Source organism: Rhamphochromis sp. 'chilingali' (genome assembly GCF_963969265.1).
Source record: "Rhamphochromis sp. 'chilingali' genome assembly, chromosome: 12".
In the NCBI taxonomy this organism is placed as follows: Eukaryota; Metazoa; Chordata; class Actinopteri; order Cichliformes; family Cichlidae; genus Rhamphochromis; species Rhamphochromis sp. 'chilingali'.
Window position 1 is genome coordinate 25417677 of NC_137939.1, and position 24083 is coordinate 25441759.

At 41.1% G+C, this 24083-nt stretch overlaps 1 protein-coding gene across 3 annotated transcripts in view; it reads left to right on the top strand.

Moving 5' to 3' along the window:
- LOC308407048 (dedicator of cytokinesis protein 3-like) overlaps positions 1-24083 on the top strand; it is a 53884-nt gene that overhangs the window by 16094 nt on the left and 13707 nt on the right. For all 3 annotated transcript variants that reach the window (XM_080898443.1, XM_080898444.1, XM_080898445.1), the window contains exons 6-37: positions 471-619; positions 1981-2065; positions 3392-3433; positions 4268-4422; positions 4603-4684; positions 4762-4822; positions 4913-5060; positions 6072-6160; positions 7578-7703; positions 10748-10872; positions 10951-11113; positions 11244-11350; positions 11983-12154; positions 12232-12329; positions 12709-12792; positions 12892-12992; positions 13104-13185; positions 13590-13760; positions 14398-14590; positions 14748-14875; positions 14986-15132; positions 15241-15339; positions 15432-15526; positions 15720-15795; positions 15921-16021; positions 16116-16174; positions 19603-19751; positions 19864-19949; positions 20060-20086; positions 20179-20274; positions 20364-20424; positions 20530-20623. In XM_080898443.1, the coding sequence (XP_080754569.1) occupies positions 471-619; positions 1981-2065; positions 3392-3433; positions 4268-4422; positions 4603-4684; positions 4762-4822; positions 4913-5060; positions 6072-6160; positions 7578-7703; positions 10748-10872; positions 10951-11113; positions 11244-11350; positions 11983-12154; positions 12232-12329; positions 12709-12792; positions 12892-12992; positions 13104-13185; positions 13590-13760; positions 14398-14590; positions 14748-14875; positions 14986-15132; positions 15241-15339; positions 15432-15526; positions 15720-15795; positions 15921-16021; positions 16116-16174; positions 19603-19751; positions 19864-19949; positions 20060-20086; positions 20179-20274; positions 20364-20424; positions 20530-20623 (3451 nt within the window). The remainder of the gene's footprint in view (positions 1-470; positions 620-1980; positions 2066-3391; positions 3434-4267; positions 4423-4602; positions 4685-4761; positions 4823-4912; positions 5061-6071; positions 6161-7577; positions 7704-10747; positions 10873-10950; positions 11114-11243; positions 11351-11982; positions 12155-12231; positions 12330-12708; positions 12793-12891; positions 12993-13103; positions 13186-13589; positions 13761-14397; positions 14591-14747; positions 14876-14985; positions 15133-15240; positions 15340-15431; positions 15527-15719; positions 15796-15920; positions 16022-16115; positions 16175-19602; positions 19752-19863; positions 19950-20059; positions 20087-20178; positions 20275-20363; positions 20425-20529; positions 20624-24083) is intronic.

Consider the following 24083-nt stretch of genomic DNA (forward strand, 5'->3'; position numbering starts at 1 on the left):
TGTAGTGTTTATCCTCATTAAATTTATATTGGCATCGTAGTGGTGTTTAATCTTTGCGTTTATGTAAACAAACCTGGGTGGTTATGTGGGCTTGTCATACCATTAGGGAGAACAGAGAATGCCTGAATTAAAACTGTTGTTCTTGGTCCGTGAGAGATGGTGATGAAATTCATTACTGTGATGAGGTCAAAGCAGATTTGTGAGGGAACTGTATTTTTTTTCCCGTTTCATTAACAAAACCAGTGGGCTTGAAACTCAGTTGCAACACATATTGTTCTGCAGCCTGCACGGGCTGGCAGAGGCCTGGATTCAAAGCATGATTTTGTCTTGATCTCCTGTTTGGCCTGAATGTAAAATGAAATCACTGAATTCTTATTTCAGACCCATGGAGAGAGAGTTTTTAATCTCTTGTTTTTTTTTGGTGAATTTGTATATCCCAAACCTAACTTTTTTGCCTTCTTTAAATACAGAAACACAAGGTAGATCTATTCCATAAACTGCGCCATGTGATGAATGAGCTCATTGACCTTCGTCGGCAGCTGATCCAGGGTCACCTCGCCCAAGACCAGACTCGCGAGATCAAGCGCCACATCACCGTACGGCTTGACTGGGGCAATGAGTGAGTAACACTCGCACTGAGTGCACTGAGATTAAGAGAGTGGGTTAAGCGAAGTCATGCTATAAAGCAAACATTTGTTTCAAACTACTGGCCACCAAAGAATAAAAAAATAAATACAAATGACACTGGAGAGATCTGCCACAGTGGATGAGTGGGTGTGTAAGAGCATTGCTGTGATGTAATTTTATGGTCATTTAGCAGATGAGTGAATCTGAAGCAGCTTAAAGTCAATGCAAATCCCCCCGGAGGAACTGTAAAGCCATATTCTTACTGTTGCCAGTTTCAAACCCCTTCCAACTGAGCTGTGACAGGCATCCATAACAGAAATAATGATGCGAGGGTTTCAGTTCAGCCAAGGAAGAGCTCTAGGTGGAGGGAAAATCTGTCAGTTTAAAAACAGATTTAGAGATTTTTGGCCATAAAATTCACTTTAAACAACTTTACTTGGTCAATATTTGTGCATATCGTGCTTGGAATCAAATATACAAACTCTTAAAGTATGGAGTCGTTTATCATGCGAGTTGAGGTCAGTGTGTGGTGCATGCTGATCTGAGAGCTGCAGTGATCTAATTTCATGGTCCGCGCAGAGTGCTTCACGAGTTAAGGCTGCACAGTTTTGCTTAAGTCAAGAGTTACAGTATGAGATGCAACCACATGAGACAACTGTACCTGGCAACAGAGCACAATTATTCCAGTACTGTTCTTAATCCCTTTAGTGGGTTACTATAATGCAAACTCATGTTGAGTGGTTAAGTACCATTCAAACCCATAAATCCTCGTTCTACTACGGGTTTCCAGGGATGACAGAAATGTCTTACTGAACTGCTGGAATAAAATGATCTAATATTGTCTGCTGGATGTGGTGCTGTAGCCTTAAAAAAATTAACTTTTTTTTATTCTGTGTGGGTGATACACCAACCTGTACACAGTATATGGTTTATTTGGGTTAAAATGGTTAAGGGCAGGTGTTTCTCTTGTGTATTTCTGCTCCGTACTGTATATATTTATGTCAGCTAACCAAGATTCACGTGAGGAAAATTAGCTGCTAAATCTGTAACAAATCAGGCAATCGCTTAGCAATCTTAGCAATTGCTATTTAATGTTCCCGAGTATGTTTTGTTTGGATTTATTCGTGAGCTTTATATGGATTTATAGTGACTATTATTATGCTAAGTTTCAGGTAAATTTCAACTTGATGAAAATTGTGGAGTAAGTGGTGTGCACTCAGAACCACTGTTATTAAGGAATGTTTGCAGATTTTATTATGGTGATATGACACCTTTGTTTCATTTGAGCTAAAACCTCTAATGTCTTTTCCCCCTCTGTTTTTCTTTACTCACACCAAATCCCTCTCCCATCAGACACCTTGGCTTAGACCTTGTTCCCAGAAAAGAGTTTGAAATGGTGGATCCGGATCAGATCAGCGTATCAGAGCTATACAAACTGGTATGTTGGCTGGAAATATTGTTGAACCAATTCACGCTGTACAAACACATCCCTTTAATTATTAAACAGAATAAGTCAGTGCAGTGCATTTGTATTCTTTGGATGATAAAATGCAATTAAATGTGTCCCTGCAGCATGGATAAACTATATATGTAGGCATGACTCACTGTTTTGCACTCTATCCTTTTTTACCTACCGAGCGCTTTTTTTTTTTTTTTTTTGCCATTGCACACGCTGTTTTTCCATATAGGATAGGATTGTGTTATTGTAGTGATGTGTGAATGTACCGATTATCAAATCATCCATAGCAAGGTGACTCACCAGAGACTGCACGATTCAGTTGTTGGAGCTGCGTCATGTGACTTCTTCTTTATGCTTATCTTACAGCCATATTGAATGTGTCCCTTTTCTTACATGCACGTGACTGTAATGCTGTAATCTAACTAGTAATGCATACATAATGCAAAGTGACAGGCCCAGGTGAGGCTGTGGGAAAAGTACAGTACATGCAAATGAATATTTAATTGTTATTTTTTTTAAAATAAATTGCAGATTTAAGTCTTGCTTGCTTTAAGCCAAGAACCAGACCAGAGACACATTTCCATGAATAAGTCATGTCTCAAATGTGCTTTAGTTGTAGTGATGTGGGACTTCCAAATCTATACACACAGAGGAGACTTGCTGAAGCAGATCCAATTTTAGAAATGTGTGATTACAGCACAGATGTTACGAAATCTAATGTAATGCTGCTGGAGACTGCTATCTGGGAGGGAGATCCTTTCTTTTCAGTGGCTGAAGCACCATATGCTGATGAAAACACTCTCCAACTGCCCTGCAGCCTCCCATTATCCCCTTGCCATGTTTCTCAGCTTTGCACGCTGAATGTTTGTGCACTAAATGCTCTGTCCAGAAACAACAGCGCAGGTCTTCCTTGCCAGAAAGCCTCCTGACTCTGTCGATGAAAGTGAGCTTGTCTTTGGCAGGGCACAAGACCTTGGCACCTCCTGAAGGATGGGAGTAGAAGAGTTCTTTTAGGCTGCTGAGCAGAGAAGGGGGGTGTGTGGGCGATACTGGCTTTGTCCTCTTCTCTCCCACATGCTCACGTTTTGCCTCATGTGGGCTTCTTTTAGCGCTACAGGAACACTAGCGTAGCCACTCGGCAATGTACGTAGGTGAAATTTTGTCAGATTTGAAGCATCAACCAGGGCATCGCTCAGGTGGTGTTTGTCTGAAGCTCCTGTAAGGTAAATAAGTTCAAAGCTGTGTGGGATGAAAAAACAACAATGGACTCACTGATCTGACATCTTTTCCTCTGAACTTTTTTAGCATGTATCCAGCAGACATTGTGGTCAGCAAAGCACAAACCAGGTACGGCCATTTCAGTGGTGATCACGAACACGTCACAGCTCATTTTTCATTTCTTTTCCAAACACTCTGTCGCAAATGAGCGTCCTGAAGTCAGGCCACTGCTCTGGCACTAAGGCTATCACATTTAGACTCTTTGGTGTTCGGTGCCTATAATACTGGTGAGAACCTGACACCAACTGACACCAACACTGCCAGGGTGTGAGGACTGGTTCCCACTGGAATCACATATGTCCCAGTGCATGCACAAATGGTGCTGTAGGCCATATCATAGCTTTCTCTCGTGTGGGAACACTATTTTAAAGACACGTTGCATTTTGTTTGAGGATGCGCTGTAAAGTCTGTCTGGCTTTGGGCCCAAGAAGAGCGAAACTAGTGCGATAGCTATAAAGATTTACATAAGCATAAACTGCTGTTAGCACAGTAAAAGCACAGTGTCTTCTTGTAAGTGCACTTTAGCTTAACAAGTAAATATGTGAGTTTCAGAGGTCTTATAAACTTTGTGGATTTTGTGCATTCACATATGCATCTTTTCATTGTTAAACTTATACATTATATAAACACAGGATATTGCACCCTCCCTTATAGCAAAGCCACCAATTTTCCATCACTCTGTTCATCTTTTCACATCCTAATTGGGATGAAATCGTTCATCTCTACTGACTCCACTATAAATAGACTCTAGTTACAACACTGTAAAGCTTATTTATGAATTTTTCAACAGTTTCAATACTTCCATTGATCTGTTTAATAAACATATCTATATACAGAGTGGCAGGTATTTGGCCTCGCTTGCAGTGTGGTCTTGTGAGCGGTCACTTTCTTTTTCGTTCTCAGGGTGATAGCATAAGACAGCGCCATGGTGACGGTTGCCGTGTCCCTGTGTCGCACCACCTCTTCATCAACCTGAAGAGCTTCACTTACAACAGCATCAGCGAGGATGCAGACGTCTTCTTTTCTCTGTACGACAGTCGCGAGGCCAAACAGATCAGGTACACCGAGGAGCCTCAGCGCGCACATAACAGCCTTGAATGGGCTTACAGTAAAGTACAAACTGTATCTGTTCAAGAGCACAAACATACATACACATCTACACACAGTCTCTGCCCAGCAGATTGAGGCATTCTGTGGTTGTCAGACACTCTGAAACTGTGATTTGGCTTCGTTTGCAGCGAAAAGTTCATGGTGAAACTGAACAAAAATGGAGGACCAAAGAATCCAGAGAAGGTTGATCGCCTGTGTGCTCTCTTCACGGTAAGATATTTGTACTTTTTTTTACTTTTTTGTTCCTTCTTGAATCTGTTAACATTTGTTTTCCTGCCTCTCTGTAGGACCTAAGCAGCAAAGACTTGAAGAGAGACCTGTACATTGTTGCACATGTCATAAGAACGGGTAAATAACAAGTGTATGATGACGTCTTACTCATGGTTATAACTTTTTAGTGGTTCTTCTTAGCAAATTATTTCTCTGTTTGTTTTACAGGCCGAATGCTGCTGAATGACTCAAAGAAAGGCCCACCGCATGTGCAGTATAGGCGACCTTATGGCTGCGCTGTACTTGCCATGAGTGATGTTTTCCACACCATCACCGACCTCAAAGAGGAGAAGGACTTTGTGCTCAAAGTTTATACGTAAATATACCACTGAAGCTATTCTTCTTTTTCTTTTTCTTCTCCTTCTGCTTAGCCTTTTCATTGCTGTAAGACTTCTTGCTTTTGTGAATATAGGGTTAACGAGTCTGTGAGGAGCAGCAGGAATCTGTAAATGTTCTCGAAATGTTGAGCATGACAACCTAGTGTTACACTGCTGATGCTTGGTGTGTTTTTGACCAGAATGATAATGAAGCGTCCTCTGGAAAATCAATAGCTTCTCACCCTGGGCCTGAGATAGGGCACTTGGCATGTTGTGAATCTGGCTGCTTCTGTTAGGCTTTGCCACAGAAAGACACTCCTGTACACCAGCCAGCCCAGCGAAGGAAGGAGACACAGAGAAGGAGAGGGGAAGAGGCCGAGAGAGATGACACATAGATAATTGAGCAAAGATAGAGGACAAAGCAAAAATAACGCCACGCTCAGCATATTTTCTTGTCAGTCAACAGTTAGAGTGTCTCCTCGTATCTGCACTGTCCTTCTCTGAGCTCGCTCCCGGTCAGTGATCGTCTTTACACTTTGCCATCCAGTTACGTTCTGTTTTTCTTGTGGAGTACCATACAGCAGCTCAGTGTGAAATAAAGATTTCTCGAATAGAAAACCGCCGTTTTTATTGGCTTTCTCGGTGGACACAAAGATCCCTTCCCTTTAAAAAGGAAGCAGTGATTCAGTGCTGAGCTGCCTCCAAACTGTCGGCTCTTATATCGCTCTAGTATGTGCATTTCCCCATGCCTTTCCCAGGGGCCTTTGGGCCCACAGTAATGAAAAAGGCTGGTAGAGAGCTGACTGTCAGGTTTGCTTAGTGCGCTGTGCATTTCGGCTAATGTGCTGCTTGATAGCACCTCCCCCTGCTGCTACCTTTTCTTCAGGAGGAAATCGGCTCTGGGACTCATGCTGCTCGTGCAGTCCCCATACACACAGTCCTGAACCATCCATCTGGACCCACTGATGGGTGTGTTGTTAACAGCCTTCCCCAACTGTCTTTCTCTCCAGATGTAACAATGAGAACGAATGGTACCAGGTACATGAGAACATCATCCGCAAGTCTAACACCAAGTATTCAGCCCCCAGCACCAACTATGGTAAATATGCTGTTTCTGCTGATCTCCCATTAAATTTCCACCTCTGTTTTTCTTTTCTTTTCTTTTCTTCTTTAAATTAAAAATACAAATATAGCCTTGTTTCCAAAAAAAGCTAGTTAGATGTAAACAATAACAAAACTTCCCATATTTAATTCAAAATTGTAAACAAACAGCACACATTTTTTTAAAAAAGAGAAAAAAAAAGAACATTAAGCTCATCTCGAAGCCAACAACACATTTCTGAAGCTGGGACAGGGGCATGTTTACCACCACGTTGCATCACTTCTTTTTTTCAACAAAACTCTGTAAGTGTTTGGGAACTGACAAGACAAATTGCTGGTGTTTTGAAAGCAGACTGTTGATATTATATTTCAGCTTTTCAGGGACTTCATTTGTTGTATTTCTGATTTGTGATATTTTAAATATTTTCAGTAGTTGACAGGTCAACTGCTACAAGGAGGCCAGTTTAGCGCTGGGAATCTTTCATTGTGGAGAAGAATCTATGTTGGCATTGTATTGCTGAATCAAGAAGGCTTTTCCTTAACGATAACAACTGAATGGCATGCTGTCTATAGCCTTCCAGTATACCTCCACATATTCTGGCTATCTAATTGTGCACTGATAACAAGCTTGCTAATACCCATTCCTCTTAAAACAGACACCCAGAGTTGTCCACAATTTAGTGGGCAGTGGAAAACTGTCCTGTGATTCGGCTCACAGGACTCCTCGGTCTGTTCTAAATGGGCTCTGGTGTCCCAGTTTTATTTAAACTTAGTTTTATGGGGGTTTTTTGGACAATTTTATCTGTAACTTTTTTACAACTGTACTTAAAAATGGGTCTGTTTAACTATAAACTTCTTAATGAAAACAAAAGACCTTTATATTCAACTGTATGCAACACATGCAGCACATGCAACTCAGCCAATTTGTTTTCTGCTTTCAAAAGATCGCCTCGAGTCTCGTTAAACCGTCTTGCTTTGTGAAATATTGAAAAGTGGAGAGACTGTAAGGGTTGATCTTTCATAATTCACTGTTACAGCTCTCCCTATGAGTATCTCATAGGTTATTTAAGACTCAAGCCTCACAATAATACGTCCCCGGATTTGTGCAAAACCCATATTTTCCCTCGATTCTTTGTGTAATTCCAGAACCCAATTTTTCCCTCCCTCCTTATGTTCTGGCTCTGATCACGTCTCTCCATTCACTCTTCTGTCTGTCTTCTCCTCCCGCACATTCTGACTAATGTCCTTTAAATACCCCTCTGTCCCTCCCTTCTTACATCTCTCTTCTTCTTTGTCCCTGTGCTGTCTTTTATTCGATTCTGATTTCCACCCACGACCTCACACCTCTTCATTTGCCCTTTTCCCAATTTACACACGATCATTTATGCCCACCATCCCTTTGCCCCTGCCTCCAGGCCTCATCATTTCCCTGCAGCTGCTGCGAGGTGAGCTGGAGCAAATCAGACGGGAGAACCAGGCTGTGTTCAACAGGGCTTTGGCACTTACACGCAAACTGGGTTTCCCAGATGTCATCTTGCCAGGTAAGGAGGCAAAAAGTAGAGGGCTATAATGGACAAAGAGAAGTTCAGTGTACAGCCTCAGCTTTAAACTGTTAAAACATCTAACTACATGCAACCTTTACTGTTTTAATGCCTGGCATCCACTAGAGCATCAAAAAGCGAAAATCATCTGAGCAGGTAGCAAAGAAAACTTGACATTCGCCTCCTGATTGGATGTTATAAGTCACATAAATTAATCCAAAAGGTTTTAGTTTGGCTCACACACTTTCAGTTGTTTAATCCTTTATGGGTAATTCTTGTCTTGTCCTTCTCTGGCAATTGATTATCTTTGTTTTCCAAATATACAGGAACAGTTCCACCTCATTACTGGTCCAAGCAAAGAACTCTCCAGTCTTACTATTAGCCCAAAAACCAACCCTTTGCTTTGTGTGTACACCGGCAAATGAATGCCAATATACGTGAATGGTCATGTTGCTCGGTTTACAGGCATGTTATTATAGCTATTCCAATCTGGATAGAGACTGGAAAACATGTAGGTGTGAGTAGCATATTGCACTAGTGGAAAATAACACAGTAAGTACATTTACTCCAGTACTCCACTAAGGTACTTGCACTACGGTAGAACATTTTCATTTGATACTGCTTGGTACCCCCACATATCATTGTACTTTTTCCTGCTGATGTCTGTAGGTGGTTTAGCTGACAGAAGAATGACTGTACTATTTATCAGGACTTTACTTTAGAATATGGTACAATTTATAAAGCATAGCGCTTGTACAAAGTGTATGAAATCAGTGAGCTTGCATCACATTTCAGGAGTCTTTAAGTAATCTTTGTTTAGAGATGATTCTACTGTAGCCCTCCCTGCTTAGAGAGTTTGAAGCTCTCTGTATAAAATAGTTAAAACCAGCGGATTACAAATCTAATGTTATATACTCCACGGCCACTTTGTTGGGTACACCTGTTCTGCTTCATGTTAACAGAAATATCTAATCAGCCAATCATGTAACGACAACCCAGTGTACAGACATGGTCATAATGATCTGCTGAAAAACTCCGTATCAGAATGGGTGAGAAATGTGATTTAGGTGAAGATGGCATGGTTGTTTTTGAGTATTTCAGAAACTGCCAGTCTACGGAGGTTTTCCCACAAAGCCATGCCCACTTTTTACAGAGAACGAGGATAACCTTATTCTTCTTCAGACTTGTTGATGCCAGGCTGGTTTGAACTTACAGGAGAGCACCTGTAACTCAAATTAGCACATGCTACAACCAAGGTATCCAGAAGATCATCTTTGAACCCACAACATAATGAAACTTGAAGCAGATGGGCTACAGGAGCAGAAGACCACACATGCCACTCCTGTCAGCTGAGAACAGTAAACTGAGGCAACAATTCACACAAGCACACCAAAAACAAGCAATTGAAGATCACAAAAAATGTTGTTTGTTTTAATGAGAGTCAATTTCTTATAATTTGGCCAAAACAACATGAAGGCACGGATCCGTGCTGTTCTGTATCAACAGTTGAAGCTGATGGTGGTGGTGGTGACATAATGGCGTGGGGGATATTTTCCTGGCACACTCTGGGCCATTAGCACCAGCTGAACATCATTTAAACGCCACCTGCCTGTGTATTGTTGCTGACCATGTCCATCCATTTATCACCACTGTGTATACTATCTTCTGTTGACTGCTTCCAGCAGGATGAAGCACCATTTTACAAAACATCAATCATCATAAACTGTTTTTCCAAGCATGACAATGAGTTGACTGTACTTCAATGGCATCCAAAGTCACCAGATCTCAGTCTAATAAAGCCCCCTTGAAGTGTGCTTAAATGCAAGATTTACATCATTGTGCAGCTGACAAATCTGCAGCAACTGTGTGATGCTGTCATGTCAATATGGACCAAAATCTCTGAAGAACGTTTTCTCTGAAGAACGTTTTCCACAACGCTGGATTGTGGAAAACCTGGCCATTGAGAATTCAGACTCTTTTAAAAGTAAAAATGGGTAATGTACAGTACTAGTAAGGTATACCTAATGAAGTGGCCAGTGAGTCTATACGCGTGACACACAAAAACAATTTTTTGCAGGAAAAAGACTTTCCCTTTTATACCAAGTACATTCAGCTTGTGTTCTCTGTGTACTTGAACTTACATAATAAGTAAGTAAAACTTTTAATTGAAATGGCGTTATGCTATGTTGTTGCCACTGCAAAGTACTTTTTCCACTCCTGGTGTTTTGTAGACTCTACGTTCTTCGCTCTCTCTGCGCGAGATCAGAATGTAGGTCAGGTGCAGAGCAGCTTTTAAAGAGCAGAGGTCTTTAAAGATAACTCAAAGAAAGAGAAAAGGGAGAAGTGTGTTTATTTCGGAATATTTCATCAGCTGACATTGCAGTGCTTTGTGTCTACTGAGAATGCATAATCCTGTCCTCTCCTCCCCTCTCCAGCTTATTTCCAGTTAGCCTGAAATACCTCCCAATATCACTCCTTGTGAGTCATCTGTCCCCAAGGAAATGACTTGATATAAATAACTATAATCTGATTTTATAAATAACTGCAATATCTGCATGCACTGTTGCTACTGATATTTCTTTCATTAAACTCTGACCGAACAAAAGGTGCTGAGGCAGTCATGAGCTGGTTTATTGCAACTCAGTGGGGTCACTTTGCATTGAGGAGAATGCGACATACAGTGCACATTCAAGTCCACATGAAGGCTTAATTTATGTTGACCGCTCACACTTCCTCTGTGGAGCAGAGGCTCGCATGAACATGGCTGGAGACAGGGTTGTTGTCGTAGTTGGGGAATTTCAGAGATGTCTTTGCCTTCCTAATGCAGATTAATTGTTTTCCAACTCCAAACTTCCAGATTATTTTTTCATACTCAGCTGACCTCAAAGTGATCTTACTTGAGGCAGTCACATTTTCAAAAGTCCCTCTGGAGCCACAAAAGGCTTCATCATTTTTCTCTCTCTCACGAACAGCAGCGTTCTCTCTGACAAATCTGTGAAATCATTTCCCCTCTAAGTAAAATTCGGGCTGTTTAATTTTCCTAGGTGACACACGCAACGACCTGTATCTGACCCTGGAGCGGGGGGAGTTTGAGAGGGGCGGCAAAAGTGTCCAGAAGAACATCGAAGTCACGCTCTATGTGCTCTACGCCGACGGCGACACACTCAAAGTATGACGCATGTGCACATGAGTTAATACGTGCCATATCGTCAGTATATGAACTACAGCAAGTCTGCTTTTTTTGCAGGATTGCATCAGTTTAGGCAGTGGGGAGCCTAACACCTCTGAATATCGCTCGTTTGTCCTGTATCACAACAACAGTCCTCGCTGGAGTGAGATGGTCAAGCTGCCCATTCCTATAGACCGTTTCAGAGGCTCCCACCTACGATTTGAATTCAGACACTGCTCCAGTGAGTCAGTAATGCAACCCAGTGGCACCCCCAGTACACACGTTTATTCGGATGATTGCTCACAGTATGCAAGGTTTATGCAGCATAGTTAAGTATATGATTCAGGATACTGTGATGTGTTTCCTTTCAGCTAAAGACAAAGGGGAGAAAAAACTGTTTGGTTTTGCCTTCACTCCTCTGATGAGAGAGGATGGGACCACACTCTCAGATGAGAGTCATGAGCTGTATGTGTACAAGGTAAGATGCTGCAGACATGTGGTGCTCTGCAGCAGCTGTAGAAGGTGACTCATACACGAGTGAAAGTCCTGCCTTTATGCAATATCTCATCCTTGTTAGCTGCCTGACATGTCGTCAGTTTTTGATATGTGATCATGCATGTGTACTTAGCACATTAAAACATAATTATATAAATAACTGAGCGAAACACCGAGGTCTAGTGTGGCACTTGGCTGGGTTTTTTTTTTACTGCTCCCAGAGAGAAGAGCCAAATTCATTTTCCCATTTACCATTTTTGACTGATATTTTGCTAAATACGCTACATATACAAGGCACATTCACATAGAGCTTTTATACTATACACGCAGGGCTTCTCCTAACATGCACGTATTCTGATGGATAAATCTGGGGCAGTTTGGGGGGTTTGGTACCTTGCCCAAGGACACAAGGACATGGAAGTTGGAGGAGCTGGGTACCTTATGTTTAGTGTAAAACCCGCTCGACCTTCTGAGCAACAGCTGCCAAAAGCCACAGCTACAGCCACCCTGTTATTGACTAGAACTGCAGCTCTTTTTGCTGCAGTATTCTTTCATTAAATATTAATTGTCCACATGTGTGTGTCCAGCTCTTACTGTTCCATTTCAATCCTCTAGTGTGATGAAAACGCCACCTTCAGCAACCAGGGCCTTTATCTGAGCCTGCCCTGCTGTAAGGAGGACTTTAACAGCTGCCCCAACCTACCTGCTAACCTGCCCTTCCAGAGAAGCCCCAAAGAAACCTTCTGGGTCTCTACGATACTCTGCTCCACCAAACTAACACAAAATGGTAATCTACCACCTTATACATGCTGCTCTTCCATGCTGTGTCTTCCTGGTCAGCTTATTTGGCTTTCTTTCTTTCAGTGGACCTTCTGGCTCTTCTTAACTGGAAGGCCCACCCAGACAGGGTGTTGGACATCCTCGGTCGACTACGCCAAATCAGCGGGGAGGAGATTGTCAAGGTTATTATTTCTGTAACTGTAGCTTTACTGAGTTCAGTTTTTTTGACAATATCTGAAGATCATTTGTTTTATTATCCTGTTATGATTTTATTTTGTTTATTTGCTAAATATTGTGTTGTTGTGATTAAGGAGTAGGATTTCTTTGTGTGCATCCAAAATACACGTAAAGTTTTTGTAGTATTTAGAGAAATTGCGTTGAGCTGGTCTGTCGAGCGGTCACATTAGCGTGTCAGGAAAAAAACAGAAATGTTTTTAAAATGTTTGTGATGACGGGGCTATCCTTTTTTCTTTTGTCCTTGTTTCTATTTTAGTTAGCAGTAAAGCCTTTAATGCGATGCTTGTTTTGAGACGTGCTCTTTTTGTTCCCCTCTCTTTGCAGTTCTTGCGAGATGTCCTGGATACGCTCTTCTGTCTTTTAGATGACAACACTGATAAATACGGGCCGCTGGTTTTCCAGTCTTTGGTAAGAAAATGAAAGGAGCTGTACTCACAAATTAAAATATGTATTGTGACTTTTAGGTAGAGGAAGTGTTTTACAACTTATATGTATTTGTGTGCTCAGGTCTTCATCATTAACCTGCTCAGGGACAGCCGTTTCTACCACTTCAGACCCGTCATGGACTCCTACATACAAAACCACTTTGCAGGAGCTTTGGCATACAAGTATAAAAACATTTACCAAATTCTTTGAAGTTAGTCTGTAGCACAAATAAAGAAGAAGCTCAGGTTCTGGTTTTGCGCAAAGTGTCTTACTTTGAGACAATTTGTCTGCAGAGAGCTGGTTCGATGTCTAAAGTGGTACATGGACCGTTCAGCCGAGGTCGTCCGACAGGACCACATACAGGAAGCCATGAGGGTAAAGTCTCGCACTCATTCGCTTCTGGTTCTTCCTTGGCTCATTCTGCAGCGATTAATTAGCATGGCATGAGGAAATGGTCAAACAGATGTGCTGATAAGGAATAATGTGACATCGTATGAGGCCTCAGGAAGCGGATGTCCTTCTGAAAGAAAAGCTAATGAAAGGAAGTTATTAAAAATGACATACAGAGTGCAGCATTTCCATGTGCTCTTTGAATTTCCTTTGTGATTGAATCTCTTAAACAGATACTTTGTCACAGGGCCTGATTAAAAAGCATTTGTTTTATGTATTGATTTTCAATATTCAACTCATCCAGCATGCAAGTTTCATTCTTTGTTTGGAAACTGATGAAGTGAGCACCAACTGACTCCCTATCTACATCTCCCCAACAATCAACTCAGGCGTTAGAGTATCTGTTCAAGTTCATCGTCCAGTCTCGTATCCTGTACTCAAGAGCCACCTGTGGGATGGAGGAGGAGCAGTTCCGAGCCAGCATCCAAGAGCTTTTCCAGTCGATCCGCTTTGTCCTGAGTCTGGATAGCCGCAGCTCAGAGAATCTGGTGTTCACACAGGTCAGACGCTTCACGCTTCAAACTACTCTCAAAATCCCCCTTATGTCACCTGCTCACCAGCCATTTTTATCTTTTGTTATAATTTTTTTTTGTAATTTTCAGTTTTATTCACTCTCAGTTTGCATTCATATTTCATTGCTTGAGTTTGTTAACTTCTTTTATTCCTGTGACTTTTATTTGTTGTGTTTTTTTGATTGATGCTTCCATCCTTCACTGCCACTGTTGAGCCCTCCTTGGCTTGATTTTTGGACAGTCTAGGGCTTTCATCAGCTGCATGCCTCTCTGTGTTCATGCTCCTGGGCTCTCGTCCTCCTCAGTAAGTGACAGCGCCCCCTTGTGTTTGTTCCACAATGCAGCAGATGCTGCACAACCTGACCCTGGATCTGAAAGATTCGATGTTTTAATTTGAGAGTAAATATAAAATTAACTAAACCGTTTTGTGCATCAACACATTTGCTGGATTCCTTTGAGTTTCGGCTTAATTTGTTTTTTCATTTTATGTGTGTATGTCATGGAGAAAGGCCTTTTCATTCATTTGTATTATGACTTTCAGTTTATTTGTAGCATCTTTGAAACTGAATTTTTGTTCCCTATGTATTCTACTAATTGCAGCTCTGTGTTTTGTTTCCCTCTCAAGGCAGCGCTGTTGAACAGCTTCCCTGATATCTTTGATGAGCTGCTGCAGATGTTCACTGTTCAGGAGGTAGCTGAATATGTCAGGGGCACCCTAGGGAGCATGCCCAGCACAGTGGACATTGGCCAGTCTATGGATGTGGTCAAGCTGCAGTCTATTGCTCGCACAGTCGAGAGCCGCCTCTTTTTCTTCCCCGGTGAGACAATTGTGAAGGTTTTAAGAAAATGTTTTTCTCTGAAGATGACAGAACAGCATGGTCTGACAGTTTCAGCCCATGCAAATCTAATGTGCGTAAAGTGTGTTTTTCGTTTTATATTCAGTTTGCTTCCTTCTTTTCTTTCCCCTTTTGCCAGAATCTCGTAGTATATTGTTGCCAGTGGTTTTACATCACATCCACCTGCATCTACGCCAGCAGAGGGAGCTGCTCATTTGTTCTGGGATCCTGGGCAGCATTTTTTCAATAATCAAGACAAGCTCAATGGTACAGATCCCTGTTCTCTGTGCATACTTAACACATACTGACGTATTGTATGCTAATGTTTTTTAGTTGCGCTGCATCCGTCAGTTTACTCCTTTGGTTTTTGTTTTCAGGAGTCTTCTGTTCAGGAGGAGGTGGAGATGATGGTGGAGAGCTTACTGGATGTGCTGCTGCAAACTCTTCTGTCCATCATGAGCAAATCTCACTCTGTGGAGACATCCAGAGGACAAAGATGCCCCCAGTGCACTGCTGAGATAACGGTAAACTGTCGCGCAAGCGGCATCTTTGATGGACAGTAAAAATAAATTCCATTTAGTTCATCTTTTTCTTCATTAACCTTTCTGTGCCTGCGATGTTCTTGCATGCAGGGGGAGTATGTTTCCTGTCTTCTGTCCCTGCTCCGGCAGATGACGGAGATCCATTTTCACCATCTACTCAACAACTTCCACAGCAAGGAGGAACTAAAGGTGGGAAACTCTCTGAGTCTCAAAGCTTTGTGCAGTGGCCTATTTACTACATTTCAGAACTGCATACTCTTTCTTAATATATTCCTCTGCAGGAGTTCCTGTTGAAGATCTTCTGCGTGTTTCGCAATCTGATGAAACTGACTATCTTCCCCCGTGACTGGAGTGTCATGCGGCTCCTAACCAGTCAGTGAGTCTGCTTTTTCCATTTCTATCATGCAGTCTTTGTCCCAGAGATGGTAAGGGAATACAGCCAACCATTAGATCAGGCTTTCTTCAGATAATCCTACTCTGAAGGTGACGCTTGTGTTGCAAAATGTTTCATCTATTTTTGGCACCTAGCTCATTTTGTAAGCTGACAGGGTAATGTTTGCTTTCTGCAGTATCATCGTAGTGACAACACAGTTTCTGTCTCCGGCACTGCACAAGAACTTCTCAGATGCAGATTTTGATTTCAAGGTGCGTGTTAGGAGAGCAGCTAGTGCTCACTACACCATGAAGCCACACAGCAGCTAACTAGCGCAATTTAAATGTCATTCAGTGTTGCGTTTCTTTACTTTTGTTTATAATTCTTTGTCTGTCAGGTGTGGAACTCCTTTTTCAGCCTCACTGTGCTGTACATCAACCAGCCCAGCCTGCAGCTGGAGTCATTAGGTCCTGCAAAGAGAAAGAAAGTCCTAGATAAGTAAGAGTTTTTTAATTGTGTGTGCTTTCTTCCAAGCATCGTGTTAATTATGTCATTTTCGACATTTGATCTCTTTTTGCTGTTCTATTTGTAGGTATGGTGACATGAGAGTTATGATGGCATATGAGCTCTTCAGCATGTGGCAAAAATTAGGTTTGTGATGCCCACTTTTAGCACAGACACATACATGTATCACTAACAATTACACTACTGTACAAAATTCTCAAGCCATTCCTCATTTCTGTTTATTTTGATAGGAAAACTGGGAATTGGGTGGAACGACTTATTGAAACGTGCAAAAATCCATGAAAAATAGTGACTATAAGGCAAAAACAGAGTTTTATAGTTACAATGTGCTTGAAAGGCAGTATTTGGTATGACCACCTTTACTCTTCAGCACAGCCTGAGCTCCTGAGAATAGTTCTCCAGGCTTTTTGAAGGACGTTCAAAGCTCTTCTTTGGATGTTGGCTGGTTTTTGTTCCATTCTTTGTCACGATGATCCCACACTGCTTCAGTAATATTGAGGTCAGGGCTCTGGGGAGGCCAGTCCATGACTGATAATGTACACTTTTACTTCATTGACAGTGTGTTTGGGATCATTTTCAAGTTGAAAAATGAAGCCTAAGGCAATCAGAAGCATTTTAGATGGTATTGTGTGGTGGAATAAAACTTGACTGCACTTTTCTGGCTGCACCACCAGCTGAAATGCGGTCCCAAATCATGACAGATTCTCCATGTGTTTTAGAATTGCCTGTAGACACTTGCTGTTCTACCTTTCTCCTGACCTCCTCTGTACATATTGAAAGCAATTTGAACCAGAAGTTTCATTTGGATTAAGCACTCCATGAAACTTGTGGCCACTGATGCATTGATGTCAGGTGTCCTCCACTTGACCAATTTCCTCAAATTCCACTAAAAAACTCACCATTTTCTCATATACCAAGTTTGCAGCTAATAGCTCTTTGGGATTCACCTTGCTAGCAAAACAATATAAAACTGTGGTATTTTTTGTAGCTAACAAAAGAAATTAGAACAAGTGTGTTTTTGTGACGTGTTTTTGTGACATGCTTCTAGCAACAACATGCATAAAAATACAGTTTAGAACTGATTGTATGCTAAGTTGTTGTTGTGTAGAAACAACAGAGGTTCATTCTTTGAATCAGGCATGTTTTTTTATGCTTGAAAAACCAAGTGTTAAGTTACTTAACATCTGTTTACATCCCTGCAACCCTGCATCCAATTTAGAGTTGGGGGGTTGCTGGAGCCTATGCTAGCTAACATAGGGTAAGAGGCTGTGTACACCTTGAAGAGGTCACCAGGCTGTGGCAGGGATAACACAGACACAGACAACCATTCAATGACCAATTAATAGGGTTGCCAACCGTCCCTTAAAATACGGAATCGTCCCGTATTTCGAAACAAAAGTACACGTCCCGTATTGAGCTAATAAGGGACGCACTTTGTCCCGTAATACAGTGAGAATCAAAAGTAGTCTATAACTTTTAATGGAATTAACGCTTTGTTTGAAAACATAATTCCCAGCCCCTCTCCTGCTTTGTGACCAATGAGCTGACAGCACACTTACGAGTATGACAATTCAGATTACCACTCATCTCATTGGTCGAGGAAAGGTCGCTTACGGAGAAAATACCGGAAGACAACAAATGACCACAACAAGAAGCATGGCCAACAGGGAAACAAACGCAGACACTGCGGTGCAAGTCTCGGACGACAGTAAACCTAAAGCTGGGCAGACACTGTGCAATTTTTTTCAGTCACGTTATTCAGCTCCTGCTCAAACTGCACGATTGACTCGCAGTTGGTAGGTCACGATGCAGGTCTCACACTATACCGCCCGATGCTCTGATGCGACCTGAGTGCTCACACTGTGCCTCCATAAAATGAAGGTTATAACAGAAAATCTGTCGCGCTCTCTCTCTCCGTCTTACACTCACACAGACACACCACCACCATCAACTTTGCTAAATTGCTAATGAAAAACATTGATCGGGCAGCTGTGACTGAGCAGCAATGTAAATCCAACTATTTTCACGGTTGTTGTGGTCGTGATAATTTTGTGATGCCACATCGAAAAGGCTCGGATGAGCTTTCCAAAGTTCTACAAGTTGTGCCTCCATCGCTTGTGTCCAGATCACAGGCTGCACAGCCGTGCTGCTCCATCTTTTACACCAACGTTTACGTGTTTGCGCGCGAGCAGTGTGAGCGGCTGTGGTGAGACCCTCACGAGCGATTGATGATCGGGAGCTGGTCGTGAGGTGTTAATCACTTCTCGTTACCCCACGTATACTACACGACGCACGATGAAGGCCAAAATCGGCTCAAAATGGGCCTAAAACTGCACAGTGTAAGCCCAGCATTAGAGCAGCAATGTTTGTTCCCCTCAGAGAAAGGGAAGAATGGGAAAAGGAAAACACCTGGCTGGAAAAAGTTAATATGGGCATGTGCAGTGAATATCAGCGCTATGTGGCCAGAAGTGTGATAATATAATTTATTTTGTGTAATAAACAACTGCAAGAATAGATGATTACAACAAATAGATGACTAATACATAAAAGTAATACATAGATGAATAATGATGATGAGTTATGATGCGTAATCATGGGAACAAGCGGGTTTACAAACAGGAGCAGCTGATTAGCATTAGAAAAGCTGAAATAATACCTCAACTGAAGCCAATTGTACTAAATGCACTAAATGTGCACTGTTACAAGAATGTTTTTCTTTCTATTGTTTTCTATTATTTTAAGTTAAGCAGGACAGAGTTCTTTTAAAGAAAGATTTACTTATATTCTCAAAAGTTAAGCATGACAGGCTTCTGTTTAAGAAGGAGACCTGTTTTATTGTGTTAATGTTGTCATTTTGAGCTAAAAATAAATGGCTAAATGATCATTTGTTTCACATGTGTTCATATCACAAAGAATACACATCTACTTAAATCAAATTCAAGTCAAATGGTTAAAAAAATAATTTCACACACAAAAAAAGAGCTAGAAAATTCACCACACTGGGAAGGGTGAAGACAATTGGGTCGCCCGGCCCTGGCCACGAGGTGTCCCTTATTTATTTTTCAGGGAGTTGGCAACCCTACCAATTAATGTAACCCCACTAACCACATGTCTTTGGACTGTGGGCGGAAGCCGAAGTACCAGGAGAGATCCCACACAGATACAGGGGAAATATTCAAATTCCACAAAATCCAGCAGGTGATTGGTAGATTTACACCCAGGACCTCCTTGCTAGGAAGCAACCAGGCTAACCACCATGCCACCCAGAAAAAAAAGGGATTTCTCAGAATGTTTTTTGAAAATGTACAAGTACAGTGACTGGAAAAAAACATGAATGACAGAGCAGCTGATGCCCAAAGAAGAACTATTAAACACCCTCAGAAAACCTGGAGAACTATTGCTCAAGACCACTTTAAAAAAGTAAAATAAGTTCGGCTACTTCATAGCAAAGTATAAAGAAATAAAAGGTGGCTCAAGACTTTTCACAGTACTATGTATATCCATGAAATTAGTGCAAACAAACTGGTCTGTCTGTATGAATCTTCTTAATCCAGGAGACAATAAGCCACACTTCATCCCAGGAATGATGGGTCCCTTCCTTGGTGTTACGCTGGTTCCACAGACCGAGGTTCGAAATATTATGATCCCAATTTTTCATGACATGATGGATTGGGAGCAGAGGAAAAATGGAAACTTCAAACAGGTAGCATAATTATGACATTGCACTATGAAATGAACCCATTGTTAGCTTGCAGCGATGGACAGGCTCTTTGTCACATAACATCTTTTGGCTGAATGTGTTTGTGCTTGTGTAGGTGGAGGCAGAGCTGATGGATAAGCTGGACAGCATGGTGTCGGATGGGAAAGGCGATGACAATCACAGAGAGCTCTTCAGCCTGTTGTAAGCATCAAACCCGTGTTTAGCGAGCCTGTGTAGTGATATTCAGGATAATGCCACTCTATTAGTATTTCCTTCTAACACGCTTCTTTTTTGTTTTGTCGTCACCCGAGGACCCAACTGTTTGGTCCGTATCCAAGGTGAATGGACTGGCAGACATATTTATTCATATGTGTTGCATTTCTGTGCTCATCGCCTTTGGTAAAAATGCTTTAATGTATTTTCTGTGCAGCCTGCTGGAGAAGATTGAGCAGGAGACCTGGAGAGAAACAGGAATCTCATTTGTCACATCAGTCACAAGACTTGTTGAGCGAATACTAGATTACAGGTAGGCTAAAATGTAGTTGTCATCTTAACTATGTTGCTTTCTAATAATAAATCCCAGAGCAATAAGAAGTAAACACGTCATATTTATAGGGACTGCATGAAAGGAGATGAGATGGAGAACAAGAAAATTGGTGGCTCTGTCAATCTTATGGTGAGAAGTTTCATGAGTTTTTATTCTGGATTTTATAAAAGCATATATTAATATTTTCAAAATTGGGGAGACAAATTCACCATTCGTGTTTATTTTGAAAATCAGAACTTCTACAAATCAGAGGTCAACAAAGAAGACATGTACATCCGTTATATCCACAAGCTGTGTGACCTGCATCTCCAAGCAGAGGACTTCACAGGTACCTGAGATATTTAATGGAATATCCTTTAGAGTTTGCACATGAGAATTAAATAAATGCAACAAAAAAATGCAAGATTTGACCTTCTCTCTTTGCCTCTGTGCAGATTTTAATTCAACTGGAGTGCAAAAAAGTCTCTTTTATGCCAGTCTGAGATACTGACCTTTCATATTGCTGTTTTATGACTGCACAGGACAATGATGCAAGCAGCAGAAGGGAGGATGCTATTGCTGTGTAGTCATAATTTGCAACTTTGTGGACTGTTGTTATTAGCCTGCTAGCACTACCCCCACAGTTTTTAGCCACACACACAAGTGAATTGTTCCTGGTGAAATTCAGTTTGACTTCATGTTCAGGAGAGCGTGTACACGTGCATACCCTTTGATGGACGTCTCCTTCATGCTCCAGTTGATTTATTACTCCTGCACATGAGACTTTACATACTTACTAGCTTTGCTTCACATAGTTGGGGTTTTTTGTTGCCTAAGAAGAATGAGCTATTGAGCAGGTAGCTGCAGTGAGTCAGCTTTCAGCATCTGACACTCGGGGATCGTCCTATTCAAACTGGGGGAAACTTCACTACAGCTGACTGGATTCTTTGTTGGGCTGCAGATGAAGAAGATAATAGAGAAACTAATGGTGTGCTAAAAACAGAGACATCACACAAGTGTAACGACACCCATGGTTAAATAGATAGCTTAATATCAGGTAGAGATAATTATGTGCTGTTAGCTTAACATTAAGAAGTCAAACTATTGCATGGCGGTTGTACAGCCAGCTTTTTTATGTAAGTTGTAAATGTGAGATTTATATCACATTTATCCATTTTATTTGGAGAAGAAGGGGCTTTACAGTACATTTACGATGCGGTAATGTCACTTTAGTCACATAAAGCAGAAATCAGGGGAAGTTGTCGCGTAATCTTACTGTGTAAATGGCTTGTGTGAGTAAAGCTTTACTCACATTATCTCACATTATCAGCAGTGGTGTTATTGTGTGCGCATAAATGTAGCCAAATGTGACTAATTGAATTCAATCTTATTCATTGCCGCTTACGTAAAACAAACAACAGGCAGCTGGGAAAATGACCAAAACACATTTAAGTGTCCAGCAGAGTTGGGTGTGATTGCACATGTGGTTATTGTGTGAATCAGAACCAACATTAAAAAACCTTGCTTTTTTTTTTCCAAAATATGATTCAATTCAGAAGGTGGGATCAGCGGGTACAGTGGGTTCGTAGTGCTGGAACACTTACTTTTTTTTTTTTTATTATCAGTTAATCTGCCAATTTATGTGTTTACCAGATTAATCATTCATTATGTAAAAAGTCTTCTTTGGACACAAAGGATAATCAGCATAAAATGGATTTTAGTGGAAGTCTAGTGTTGGTTGAAAATTCAAATAGTCCAACCAACACTCAGAAACTCAAAGAAACTTAGTTTATCATTTCATAAGACAAAAATCAGCAAATTGTAACAACTGAAAATCTTTTTGAACTAATAATTTCAGTTGTACTTTATGTGACATTACACCTACCAAAGTGTGTTGACTTTTTCACAATTAACAAAGAGTCCATAGTGGAGACAACTCACTATCTATTTGTTTAGTTTAATAAAAATTTTTTATACTCCTCACGGTCAGAAAAATAAACAGAGAGTTGTTCATTTCATAGTTAAAAAAGTATAAATACTGGCTGTATAAATACAGGGGCGTGCTGGGTGTTTTTATATATATATATATATATATATATATATATATATATATATATATATATATATATATATATATATATATATATATAAAAACACCCAGCACGCCCCTGCGGGCGGTTTATCCTTCAAGCTCGGGTCCTCTACCAGAGGCCTGGGAGCTTGAGGGTCCTGCGCAGTATCTTAGCTGTTCCCAGGACTGCGCTCTTCTGGACAGAGATCTCCGATGTTATTCCCGGGACCTGCTGGAGCCACTCGCCTACATATATATATATATATATATATATATGTATCTATATATATATATATATATATATATATATATATATATATATATATATATATATATATATATATATATATATATATATATATATATATGTATACGTATATATATATATGTATACGTATATATATATATATATATATATATATATATATATATATATATATATATATATATATATATATATATATATATATATATGGCGCCAAGTGGCCGGCATAGTGTACAGGAACATCTGTGCCGAGTATAACCTAGAAGTCCCGAGGTCAAAATGGGAGATGCCCCCAAGGGTGGTGGAGAATGACCGAGCTAAGATCCTGTGGGACTTCCAGATACAGACGGACAAAATGGTGGTGGCTAACCAACCGGACATAGTGGTGGTAGACAAACAGAAGAAGACGGCCGTAGTGATCGATGTAGCGGTTCCGAATGACAGCAATATCAGGAAGAAGGAACACGAGAAGCTGGAGAAATACCAAGGGCTCAGAGAAGAGCTCGAGAGGATGTGGAGGGTGAAGGTAACGGTGGTCCCCGTGGTAATCGGAGCACTAGGTGCGGTGACTCCCAAGCTAGGCGAGTGGCTCCAGCAGATCCCGGGAATAACATCGGAGATCTCTGTCCAGAAGAGCGCAGTCCTGGGAACAGCTAAGATACTGCGCAGGACCCTCAAGCTCCCAGGCCTCTGGTAGAGGACCCGAGCTTGAAGGATAAACCGCCCGCAGGGGCGTGCTGGGTGTTTTTTATATATATATATATATATATATATATATATATATATATGTACAGACTTAGTTATTTAATAAGTGATGCAGAAGATTCTACGATGTCTTTTAACTCAACAAGACCGAGGCCTATTAACTTCTCCTCAGTGATCACAATTGACTTATTGGACACGACTAAACAATTCAATATGCAGCCGAAATCTGAAACTGCCCACACGGAGAGGCCAAACGCCTTCTAGAGAAAAGGTTTATGGTCAGTTGAGACAAAGATTGATCTCCAATCTACAAGCTACAATTGGCTACAATGACAAGAGACATGTTTGGACAAGTAAAGGTGAGGCTTCAGACCTAAGAACACTACAACGCCAAGCATGGTTGTGGTGGCATCATGCTCTGAGGCTGTTTTACTGCCAGTGGTACTGTTACATTAGACAAAATGAATGAAATAGCAACCTCACCTCAAATCAACTTGGACATAATTGGTTATTCCAACAGGACAATGATCCCAAACACACATGAGTATTGGTTTTGGAATGGATAAAGCAGGCTAACATTAAACTTCCTAAAAAATTAATTGATTACCCTTAAAAGCCAGATCTGTGCCAGGAAGCCAACCAATTTAAATGGTCTCTGCCATTCTGCCAAGAAGAAGGGTCCAACTAGAATTACATTTACCAAATATTAGCAGAGGTGTATTTCAGCCTATGAATATACTTTTGGTCTTGCTTGAATTAGAGAAAATC